At 29.3% G+C, this 13,565-nt stretch overlaps 1 protein-coding gene across 6 annotated transcripts in view; it reads right to left on the reverse strand.

Moving 5' to 3' along the window:
* The window catches only part of LOC142317391 (uncharacterized), a 207,688-nt gene that overhangs the window by 7,871 nt on the left and 186,252 nt on the right, over window positions 1-13,565 (reverse strand). For all 6 annotated transcript variants that reach the window (XM_075353921.1, XM_075353922.1, XM_075353920.1 and 3 more), the window contains 2 exons: window positions 10,359-10,525; window positions 755-947 (listed from right to left, as the gene is read on the reverse strand). In XM_075353921.1, coding sequence (XP_075210036.1) covers window positions 755-947; window positions 10,359-10,525 — 360 coding nt within the window. The remainder of the gene's footprint in view (window positions 1-754; window positions 948-10,358; window positions 10,526-13,565) is intronic.

Here is a 13,565-nt window from a genome sequence, read left to right on the forward strand (position 1 = left end):
GCTGAGCAGTTTAAGAGTTAATGTCTCACTTTTGAAACTAGTTGTAAATAATATTAAATAGTCACCATTTTGGTTAGGGTTCTAATAATGTTATTTATTTACAACAAATTTCTTGTTTTTCATTGCCCTTTAAAATAATATGTCACTATCCTACCCTTTTACTTTGGAATTTTTGAGTTACTGTGCACAGGGGAGGGTTTGGTGTATGGCAGTCACATACAAAAAATAGATCTTTTTGAGGTAGAATATTGCAAAATTCCATCCTTCTTTGTTTAATGGTTGAAAAATTATTTAAGGATTCCCATTTAATTAAACCTAGATTTATGTTTATTATTTCTATTTTATTACTATTTGTTTACTTCATTCAACTAATAATGTTAATACAAAACTGATCCTTAACTTTTTCAACTTGGGACAATGATTAACTTTCAGTCAGTACCAATCATTTCATACATAAATGTATACAAACATTTTATATGCATTAATTAAATAGTTTTATTTAAGCATACAAAAATTTTATTTGCTACAATTTTCAAAGTTACTTTTTCTTTTGTTATTTGATAATTTTTGTTTCTGTTACTTAATGAGAATTTACAATGTATGTCCTCCATTCTGCTTGAAAATATGTTTATATTTTATTGTGTTAAAAAAATCAAACCGTTTAGTTATATTAACTAAGCAAAACGTTTTTTTGTGTGTTGTTGAAATGACAAATTTTTTTATGTATATGAGAAACACTGTTTTCTTAACAAACCATGGATAGTTAAATCCTTCGGAGTAGCCACATTGATGGCCAGATCTGCAGCAGTAGTCCCAGTCGCCTTCTAATCCTTCAATCGGACAAGACCATATACCAACATCTCTATTTTGAGTACAAACTGTTCCAGATTTACATGGTTGTCCGGAAACTGTGAATCTTTGCCAAGTACCTTCCATTCCCCCTGACACTGAAAAAGAAAATGATTTAATTCAATCTTATATGTGATTAATCTAATTCTATATGAGCTTTATTTACACCCAAACAAATCTAAATATATGTTTTAATTATAATGTTATAAACTCAATTTCTGCATTACTCATAATCAATTGTTCATAATGGTACTGATATCACCATCTTTGACCCAAAGTATTTTAAATGAACTGGTTGAAAATATTTTATGAAAGTTTATTAACTGGAAATTAAAATGTGTGAAATTCATTTGGAGTCTTTGTTCTTCAGATTTTTTGCAATGTATTTCTAGCTACTCGTATACTAAACTTTTTCTCAAACATGAAAAATTCAATTCTTTTTTTTCTTTTTCAATTTTTTTGCACGCATGCACACACACACACACACAGGGAGAGAGAGAAAGAGACAGACAGACAGAGTGAGTGGGGGGGAGGGGGATTGAAGAATGAGAGAGAGAGAGAATTATTACTTACTAACTCATCTGGTAATGTCCAATTCAAATTTACCAATTTACATTAAAAATTCCTTTCAGACCCATTGATTCATCATTACTTATTTAAAAACTATTTCAGGCAGTGGTGGCTCATGTAAAGGCACTGTGGAACTGCAGCACCGACTATTTCCACATGATGTTATCAATAACATATAATATAATTAGTTTTTTTTTTTTAATTCTTTCTATATACTTGTAAAATATATAATCCTTAAGATTTATGTCAATAACCATCCCCTAGTTTATGAAAAAGATACAAAAATCTTTGTATGAAACTGTGCGCTTTACAGTTCGAGCGGCATGGTGTGTGCATGTGCACATAGGAAGCTGCATGTAAAGGAGAGCGAGCTCTGTCACTCCCACAGTGCTGACCCTGGCATGCTGGTGGGAGATAGTTTTTTTTTATTCTGCATGTGAACAGAACGTTCCTTGTTTGTTCCCTTTTCTAGTTTAGTTGGTGGAAGGAATATGAAAGCAGTTAAGTTGTTTTTTCAGTTGTGATCAAAAGATGGCTGAAAGCAAGGACTCTTTGGTTGTTGAATCTATCCAGAAACACGTTGGAAGGGCGTGTTTTTGAGAGAAGGTAATTAGTAAAAAATAATTATGTATTGTTTCTGTGTACATACAAATTTAGATTCAGCACTGTTGGACTCAGTGTTTTTAGGTGGACATTTTATTAAGTTATTATCTAATAATACTAAAAAATATTGGTACTTATGTATTAATGCCACTGCAGCTAACAGCTTTATTTAAAAACAAAGTAGTTAATCGGATTTCGGTGGAAAATGAACAGTCTCTATTAATTTTAATAAATGGTTATTTATATTTATTTATTTTATAAATATAATTTAACCAAACTTAACCTACGCTCGCTAACCTTGACTAATTAACACCGTAATTTTTTGAGTGTTTATTTAATAAATTCAGTAATTATTTATTATTTAAATAATCAAAACACTCCTGTTAATTAGTCAAGGTTAGCGAGCGTAGGTTAAGTTTGGTTAAATTGTATTTATAAAATAAATAAATATAAATAACCATTTATTAAAATTAATAAAGAGACTGTTTGAATCTATGTTAAACTCTATATCGGCCCATTTTCCACCGAAATCCGATTGACTATTTTGTTTTTAAATAAAGCTTTAGCTGCGGTGGCGTTAATACATAAGTACCAAAATATTATCTGTATTGACATTTTATTATTAATCGGTTAAACTGAATATGGTTTTTAAGCACAATGTGCTTAAAAATCATGTATCATATTCTTGAATGTGATGTGAAAGGGTAGAATTAGATTATTATCCTGCTTCCAGCTCTGTTCTATTTGATTCATTTTTTTTTCGGTTCTTTTATTTTACAGAAAACTTTAACTATGGCCTTGAAAAGGCTCAGAAAAAGTTTTCTGGAGCAGCACCCCCACTAATTTTAGCTACTAACCACCAGTGATTTTATCTGAAGTTGAACTTGATAGTTGTTGCCAACTGAATTAAAATTGATTTCCACCAAGCCAGCTATCAAGAAAGATGTGCACATTTAAGTAGTTTATCATTTTTAAAATTTACTTGTTCAGTTTTCTATAAGATTAATTTTTAGTAGTTTTTTTACCTTTTTTGATTTGTTTCATTGAAAGTAATAATGGATTATGCTATAGTAAATAAAATTAAATAAAAAATGTACATATGTATACCAGTTCAAAGTATTCATCTTAAAATTTTAATGACTAATTTATTTATTACACTATTAACATCTGGAAGATATAAAACATTTATATAAATATATTAGACAAATTATAAATTACAAATTTTTAAACTTTCATATCTAGTCAAGCATCTCTTATCAACAGAGGCAGTATATCTGGAAAATTCAAAACCATTCATTATTTTAATAAATATAACAGTCTTATGTAATATTTCTATATAAAAACATTAACATATTTTTAAATTATTAACAGCTATTAATTAAAAAAATTTAGTCCAATATAATTTTAATTCATTTAAGGGCACACAGAGTCCTATCTATCCCAATGGTAACGTTATACACCATTTCTCAACAACTACTGAACCAATCTTCTTGAATTTTTTACCAGGTATTCTTACCAGGTGTGTAAATATGATATTGGAATTTTCATACAGAAAACACATGCTTATTGTATGAAAATGATAGAAAATATTTTATTCAAAATATTGTCCATCGCTGGCTATATTCCCATCTCTCTGACAGTTTATGAATGCTACACCAAAAAAACTGTTGCTCTTTTGAGGCAAACCCCACTTATTGAGGCATTTTCATAAGAAGTGAAGCGCTGCTCAGCAAGTGCGTGTCCCATCGATGCAAATAAATAGTAGTTGGACGGAGCCAAGTGTGGTGAGTAAACCGCAAGCAAAAGTATTTCCCAACTTAATGTCTCCGTTGTTTCCTTGGCTGGTTTTGCTGTGTGTGATGGTGCATTATCGTGAAGCAAAATAACTTTGTGTTGCCTTTTTTGATATTCTGGTCGTTTTTCACGCAATGCTTGATTCAAATCGATCATTTGTTGTTGGTAGCGTTCAGTATTAATGGTTTTGACAGGTTTTAGCAGTTTATAATAGATCACACCTTTCTGATCCCACCAAATGCAGAGCATTTTCTTTCCATAGCAATTTGGCCTTGAAATCGTTGTCAATGATTCGCCTGTAGTTACCCATGATCTTTTACGCTTAGGATTCTCAAAATATACCCACCACTTTTCATTACCTGTCACAATTTAATGGTTGTTTTGTATCTGCCGAGCTGCATTTCAAAAGTTGTTTTTTTGGTTTTCTTGCCGTCTTTCATTCAGTTCACGTGCAACCCATTTTCCCATCTTTCGGATTTTTCTCCTGGCTTTCAAATGTAGGGGGACGGCTTCTCATGTTACATTTAATTGAACTGCGAGTTGTTGTTGCGTTTCAGCATCTTTCTCATCCAACAATGCTTGCAATTTACTGTTTTCAAACTTTTTCGATGGTCTTCCACATTCTTTGTTTCTTACATGAAAATCGCCACTTTTGAATTTTTTAAGCCACTCAAAGCACTGTGATTTACTAAGAGCTTGCTCACCATAATCTTTGACAAGCATTCGATGTGATTCTGCCGCAGTTTTCTTTAAATGGTAACAGAAAATCAATGCTGTCCGCAAATCGTAGTTTGTAGGTACAAAACTCGATATGTTAAATGCTAATTAAAACTATGCTGTTGTGTGAAACTTGTTTTGTTGTGAGTTGAAAATCTTTGTCAGCTGTCAAAGAAAGAAAATAGCGCCAATGATGTGATTTGATGGTAACCACATTGACAGCTAGGCCCATCTATGGGCAAATTCCGGTTTCATATTTACACACCTGGTACATATGTCTACAATACTTTAACATACGGATGTGATAAAATAAAGAATTACATTTCACAGATAAAAACATTTTTGAAGTTGGTATGACAGAAATATTTAAATTTCATTATCTTTGTAAAAATTTTCTACACAATTTTTTGAGCAATTCATGTGTTAAAGTAAAGCCCTAGTAAGTGGAATAATCCTGAAAAATTTTTAAGGAATCTGTGTAGTAGTTTTTGAGAAAAGATGCATAATATATTAAAAATTAAAGAATTTTTCAAAAATCAATGTAAAAACCAAATTTTCCTATCTGTTTTTAGAACATTGTTGGTGCATAATCAGGTTCATCTTTCCCTCTTGCAGGAGCTTTCTTTTTAGTTTGTTTTTCTTTCTTACCTGATGATCAAATACCAACATATTTGCACCTTGTACCCCTCCTTGTTTAGTCATTTCATAGCATCAACCATATTACTTCCTGGCTGGATTCCAAGATGATGCAATATAAGACACTTAGAAATGTTCCCTTGGTTATATGATGCAGTTGCATCATATAACCTTTGGGAACTTGGAAGCAAATCAATTATTTAGACTCTCGTTTACATTCTGAGCCTTCCCGTGAACACATGTGGTTAGTAGGTCGAGATGTGATAAGTCTTTGAACACTGGCTGAATAGCTTCCATAATAACCTCAGGAATGTAATGTTTATGTATGTATTTTGTCCAGTTTTGCCTTTTGATACTAACACCACGAGTTTTCTCCTACTGGTTACAGTCCATGGATTTGGCTTCTTGTCGGTGGCGTTATGATGAAAGAACAAAGCCCAAATAGCTCTAATCATTTTTCTAACATCACTACAATTTTCTGTAATTGCTCGTCCGTAATAATTTTGTAACTGGCCAATATTGGTGTCGGACAGTCTGTTTTTACCTCCATCCACTAATATTTGCCTCTTCATTCTTTGTTTCAAGTGTGTGTTATGTTTGAATAGAAATCCGGTGTAAAATCAGCCTGATGTAAAAAAAAATATTATATATTTTTTATTGTGGAAATAATTTTTGTATTGTCATAAATTATATACGAAAATGTTCGTCAAATAACGAAGATTCATGTGGCGTGAAAAACAAAAAAAATAAAAATTTAAGATTTTTTACTTTGCGTGTGCCCTAAGTTATCAATAACTGAATATTTAAAATTATAAAAAGAATTTAAAACAATTTATAGTCCATTTCTGTTTGAATAAAATGTTGTAGTCATTATTTATGTACGATAATTGGAAGTATAAAAAAAATAAACATTAGAAGTATATCACGTCAGTTTTGCTGGTTTCGAAGTCGGAAAATACTGATATTTGAATGTATATTACTCGGCTTCAAAAATACTTAGAGATTTTTACCTTGTAAATTTTGAAATTCGCGCTTTTATTTTCGCGGTAATTCGTCGTGGTAGCCCTATTTAGAACAGTGAAACACGTGATCGGTTGCAAGTTTGAAAGTTTTTTTTGGTTGCCGTATACGCCGTGTGACTGTGATAGTTTTTTCGCAGAATTATTTGAAATTCACTAAAATAACGTTTGCTTTTATATTTTTGAGTAGTTTTTTAAATTTTTTATTCAAAGTAATTGGTAGATTCGTGTGATTTCTTTCCTAATTAGTGTGCAAGTATAGGTTATCTTTATAAACAACAATTTCGTGTAAGATTACCGTACTGCAATTTATATCGTAGTGATTTCGTTTATCATTTTTGCTTATTTAATAGTGTTTATTCTTAGATTTTGTAATTTCATTTTATGTAAAAATGCCTCGAAAACAACGATGCATACGAAAAACTGCAAGAAATCTTAAGCCAGGGCAAAAATTGCTGATCTGGCGAGGTGGAGAAGTTCGACCCAAGAGATTGTCACAACTTCTCCACAAGACAATGTTATTGAGACTACCTGGACCCTCGAATATATTTGTAAGGAAAATATGTGTAAGAAAATCAGATTTTGAACTATCAAATATTACCAATTCAGAAGTAGCTGTCGAGGGATCTGACTATTTATTTGTAAGTAAAAATTCACTTGTAAATTTAGTTACTTTTTAATGTCCTCAGTGTGGAAACAGTGAACTGAAACTCAATATTGAAAAAAAATGTAGGGTTTAATCATAAACTAAGTGTAGCCTATAATAGTTGTGATAATAAGCCTGTTGTGAAATCTGTGTCAATCTTCCCAAATTTTAAACTCCATTAGTAAGTGAAAAAACAAGTAATCAAACTTTTATATAAATTTCCCACAAATTTTTCAGGCATGGTAATAGCTCTAACTTTAGTAATTTTAGACGAATACTTATGATTTTTTTTAAATTGTTCAGAATAGTGTTTTCTATGATTTTAAGCATCTCTGAAACGCCTCCAGCAAATAGATAAAAAATAAAATGTCAAATCTCCAGAATTTGTATTCAAATTCTGGAGATTTTACAAATAAGTTTGCTGAAGACTGTAGAAGGAAATGAAAAAAGAAGTAATACTTAAAATCATAGTAAAAATTCTGCTCTTTCATATAAGTGTACTACCAGCTCTGTAAAATCAATGGTTCTAAAGTTCAAATTGTTACCGTAAGACACATATTTCCTGGTTCTTTGCTTATTTTAGAAACAGAAATTAATTTTTGGCAAAAAAGCTTAAATTTTTTTCATAAAACATGAATACTTAATGAATACTGTGTCTAAAACGTTTAAAAAAAAATTGGTGTATTATACCCCTCCCCAAAATATTACTGTAATCTTGAAAGAATTGTGCAGAAATATTACTGAGTTGAAAGGAAATTAAAAATTGCCGGGTTTAAAGCAGTTCTAAAATATATTTGTCAGAAGAAAGTTATAATATATTTTTTCAGTTCTTCATATCTACAAGGACAGTATTTATCGATGGTATTCCCAGAATGTTACAGTGTAGGTTGAGCCCAGTAGCAAAGATATTTTGAAGTAATGGAAGAACTAAGGTGTAAAAGATTTGAATGTGAAATTAGTTTAAATTTACATATTTTTAAAAAAAAATTATCGGTGAAATGACAACATGTTTTTGGACCTTGTTCAATCAGCATTTGTTGAATCATGATTTCAGTACTGAAGCCAGACATTTCCTTATGATCAGAGTTTGATTTTTGGGCTTTGTGAAAATTAAATTTAAGCAAATCTATATTTTATTTATATGAGATTATACTGTACAACTTTTTTAATATGAAATATGTTCATTTTTATATTTTATCATCACTGCCACTCTTTAGAATAGATTAAATTAGTTTTAATCTATTAAAAAGAGTTTTAATCTATTACATTTTTCTTTAAAATTTTCATCCTGAAACCATTAATAGTTACTACTTTTAATCATTTTCTTCTTGGTCATGCACAGTCTACTTATTTTCCGTGTTGCACATAAATTCTCAATAGAGTTAAGATCAAGTGTTTCCTTGTCAGTCTTAACAAGTAAATACAATTGTCAGTTGTGAAATGTTTTGATCCTTCTAAAGATTTACAGGAAGCAAGATCTTGCTGGAACACACAATTTTTACTTTCCTGAAGAGGAAGAACTTGTTTTCAAAATTACTATATATTTATCTTTTTTCATTTTTCTTTTGATTGGAACAAGATGAGATCCTTTAACAGAAAAATATCCCAGAAACATTTTGTTTTCAACTGTTTTACTGATTAAACAATGTGTTGGTAAAAACAGATTTTCCATATGCCCTTCTTTAAACTAACTATAGACATTTCCCCTTTCCACAATGAAATGCATTTTTTTGTTGTTGTAGAAAATTACTTTCAAACAATCTTCAGAAGTCCAGTTTTCATACTTAGCTGATTGTAGTCTCATTTTCTTCATATTTTCTGTTAGGAGTTGGTTCTTTAATTATACTGTTCAATCAATTTTTGTCACATTGTTGTATCATGAATTTCAACACCATAGCATTTCCCTTTGAAGATTACAATTTGATTTTTGGGAACCAAGTTTAGATAACCTAAGCAGCAAAAAATCACCACTTTTAGCAATCTTTCTTTTTTACCACATTTTCCCTTTTTTAATTTCTCAACAGAACCAGTCTTGTTTTTCTTGTGTATATTGAAATTTACAACTTTTAAACTCGTAATATGACATATGTTGCAATTTGTGATTGAGGTATTGAAGAATATTCATGGAGGTTATGATTTTAGTTTTTTTTTATGCAAGATCCATCTAAAAAATTAAATTGAATAAGGAAAATTGCAAATTATACAATGTGTAGCAAAAATTAAATGTACAGATTACAAAAATTAAACAGAAGTAATGAGTAACTTTACAAAAAAATGCTTGTACTGTAACTATTCACAAAATATATAAGCAACGTACCCAAGAGTGGCAGGAAATTTTTATCTCCCTACAAATTGCAGAGCCTGGACAATGTCCGTTGCTACTGTGTCTTTTCTTTATCGGGAGGTCATTACTTATTTAGTGGCGATTATAGATCTTTGTGTTTTATTTATGGGTGGAGTTTGTATTTGCCTTCCGGTCCTTTAGACCGAGGAGAAATAATTGACTTGATGTGGGAGACTAGACGTGTATGGGCTTTATACTTCCGGCGTGATTACCCTTAAGTCCATCCCTTAAAGTCCTTTTGGTACTAGCCCCTCCCAGCCTAACAGGAATATGCCTTCTGGGGGTGTCCTACTGTTTGGAGGAAGCAATGCGCTTCCCTTTACAGAGGGAGTCGTATGTGCTGGCTAGGGCCATAATTGTAAGAATTAGGTAAAGAGGGTTGTGAGTGATAGCTGAGCTGAAACTGAAATTTGTAGTCTTCTTTCACTCGAGTTGTCTTTGTTGGTGCGTCTCTGCTGAGTTCCATTATGTGCCAGATTTCTTTTTGTGTTGGCAGACCGATTTTCATTCTTCGTTCTTCTGTAACCTGCCTTTCCATAAATGGCTAAATATACAACAACTGTGAGCACAGGACAAAAATACGAACATACCAAGCCTTGCAAAGAACAGTAAGACTAACTTAACTGAAATTCCCTTTTACAGTGTAGTTTTTCATTAATTTTCATAATATTTTAGTATCTGATATTTGGGTCTACACTAAATTTTGAGAGTAATATTCATTGAATGGATCAGTACTAAATGAAATTAAAAAAAAAGCTTGTAGAAAATTAATTAATTTGTCCATGAAATAAAAAATTAGAAATTTTTTTTAAATTTTTTTCAATTCCAGCAGCTTTTTATCCACAGTATTAATGGTAATAATTAAAACACTAACCAGAATATGCTCTTATCTCGTATTGTTGTAGATATCACCATTATGAAGGAATTATGAAAGTTGTTCAAAATACTAACGGTAGATTGAATGATTCGTGGTTATTTGATAATTAAATATATTGTTCTAAGTTCATTTTATGACTTTTGTATTATACATTTTATTCCTATACAGCTAAAAGTAATTGCTTACCGTAATGAAAAATTTTTAGTCTCATGACGTCAATTCAACATTACAAAAATAAGCTGCCGTTATTATTTACTAATTAACAATTTAACAAAGTGAATAAAAATTTTTTTCTCTACTTACTGAATGCGTTTGGACCACTCGGGTAAGGAACATTTCCTTTAGAAGGTGTATAACATTTTGCATCGGTAAAATCCCATGAGAAAAGCCAAAATCCATGTTCGTGATTGAAATCAACACCTGGCCGTAAATCTCTTTGTTCAATATCACTCAGTTCACAGGTATTTCCTCTAAAACATTGATACATTCATTATCATTATTATTATTATTATTATTATTATTATTATTTTTTTACATAATTTTGATTTCATAATTACAGTACAGTTATTACTATATATAATATCATATAATAATTCAGATTTATAATTATACATATTATTAAAAATTTTCATTAATCTGCCATAGTAGATTTCTTTAATATAGTTTGCGCTGATATATTTTAATAATTAAAAACAATTTTTTAATCACCTTACCAACAAAAATATGTATTTTCTCAAGATCTTTCAGTTTTTTCAAACCATCATCAGGAGTGATGAGAAATATTAAGAAATCAAAATGAGAATAGTCATGATGACTAGTGAATTCTGGTGGAATAAAATATAATTAAAGGAAACTGTGTTATAAATATCATAATTTAGTTGTTTATGGTTATTATCTCTTTATATTTGTGTTTAGAATATATTTAAATAATTTATCTTTAAAAATTTTTGTTCATTAATTAAATTTTTATGATTCCTATATATGTGAAATTTTTATGTGTTTATTAGAGTAATTATAGGAAATGTGTAAAATTTGTATAAAAGTATTTTGATTGTATATATGACCGTTATCTAAGATATATTTGGCAAAATTAGAGTTTTCATGTTTGTTATTTTTAATATTATTAATGGTTCTTTTGCGCGTATGTATATATGATTGATATATGTCATACTGCAATCTTTATAACTTAGACTTTCCCTTTTTTTGTTTTAGCCTCTGGAACCACTGTAAGGTATTACTTCAGAGGATGATATGTATGTATGTATGTATGTAAATTAAGTGTAGTCTTGTACAATCTCAGGTCGACCATTGCTGAGATGTCTGGTTAATTGAAACCACAGAATGTGATGTTATGTTAATTTTTTTGGAAAATTTTTAATTTTTTTGACTACGGTGTGTATTACTTTTTTATATATTTTTTCAGTTTTTCTGTTAATAATTTTATATTAAGTGTTATAAAAGTGTTATAAACCAAATGGTTGTTTGTAAATTAAGTGTTATAGAATAAATAATAATTTATTTATTGTATTAGTATTATATCTGTTTGTATGGGCAGTATTTTTAATTATTTCAATTTCTTTTATTTAGAGAAACTTTTATCATTTTAAATAATGTAATGTAAGAGTGCATTAAAAACACCTATCTTTGTGGCCATGAATGAAGTGAACTGTAGTTAATTATTGTGTTGTTTAGAAAAGGTTTATGAAATATTTCTAATTTTATTTTATTGTTGTATATTTGTATAACTAAAAAAATTAAACAATTTTATTTTCTGTTTGCATAATGAATTTTATGCTATTAACAATTTTATTAAATTTATTTAATATTGTATCAGATTCATTTTGATAGTTTTCATTGTAAATAATATTGATATCATTAACATAACATTTATATAAAATAATGTTAAGATTATTTTTATAGAAGTGTCTTCTAAAAATTGTAGGTATATTTCTGAAATAATTGCAGATAAAGGTTCACCTATTGCTAAACCAAATGGTTGTTTGTAAAATTGATTATTAAAAGTGAAAAAACTACTTTTGCAACATAATTTAATCATATCAGTTAATGTGTTTATATAGTGTGTATTTAAATTTATATTGTTTTTTTTAAAGTTTTTTAACATTGAAAAACAATATAGATTTAAATGTTGTATATTTAAATTGTGATATCAAAAATAGCATTTTGATGAGTGCATAACAATTCAACATATATTTGAAGGGCATTTTAAGCAAAATATATGAATTTCATTTAAGTATTGTAATATAGTATACTTGAAAATGTGGTTTGTTTTGTCATTAAAATGTTTTATTTTTTACTTACCTTTTTTTATATTTGATCAGTTAGATAGAAATAATTTATTTAAAAAAAATCCCTTAAGGCGTGCCAGAAGGCGGAGGTAGATTTCACCAGTGTTAAGTAGGGGATACAAAGGATTTCCACCTTAAAGTTAAAAAACCCCGTAAGGGTTGGTCATATCAAAAATTATTTCAGACAAAGGTTTAAGATAATGTTTAGAGGACTAACAACCACTTTAAAACGATTCAATATTGTGCCCATTAAGGGAGGTATGATTTTTTTGTATTTGAAATTGCATTTTTTCCACCCCGTTGGCCAATGGTTGTGATATCAAAAAACTTTACTGAGATACGTTTTAGGTCCTTATCCTAAGAATAGTTGGAATTTTAAATGAATTCAGTATTTTACTAAGAAAGTTATAGCGATATTTTGTTTTTTTCAATAAAGTTCCCCCATTTCCATCCCTATGGTCTGATTTTGCCCATTAACGAACTTGATCAAGATTTTGGGTCATTTTATTTTCTTTCAATTTGAAAGTGATTGGCACGAAACTACGGCAGTTATTGTGTCCACAAGAAAGTGAAATATATATAAATGTATATATTAAATTTCGAACTGATTGTGGTTTTGGGGTCTGGGAAATGTGAAGATATGTCAAAATTTTCCAAAAGTCAAATCATGGTATCCATTACAATAGATAGCTTTCTTATGAAATCTACCTAAAAAGCATAGATAGATTATAAATCCAATATTTTATTGAAAGAAAGGGTAAATGAATATAAAAAAAAAACACTTATTTTTAAATACACAAGTTACATAATAAATAATAAGTTTTTTATAAACATTGTTAATTTGATAATATTTTAAACGTTAAAAAATTATTCAACTACTGAAATGTAGCGTAATTTCTTTCAGCCTGTTAGTATTAATATTCATATTTTTAGATGCTTTGATTTGCCGTAAGCTTTAATGTATTTTTAAAATAAAAAATATAGTTCTAATTCTTTGCATCCTAAATTGCTCAATGACTAACATTACCATCATTAAACATGTAAATTATCTTGAGGATAGTGAAGTTCAAGGAGTTCATTATTAACTAACACAAAAATTAATTTTGAACATCCTTGATTTTTATTTTAAAACATAATAAAACTTAAAAAATCTAAGTTGCTATCTTCTGAAAGTTGCGTTTTTAGTTATTTACACTTTCCGAGT

This window comes from Lycorma delicatula, chromosome 1 (assembly GCF_047948215.1).
Source record: "Lycorma delicatula isolate Av1 chromosome 1, ASM4794821v1, whole genome shotgun sequence".
Taxonomy (NCBI): Eukaryota; Metazoa; Arthropoda; class Insecta; order Hemiptera; family Fulgoridae; genus Lycorma; species Lycorma delicatula.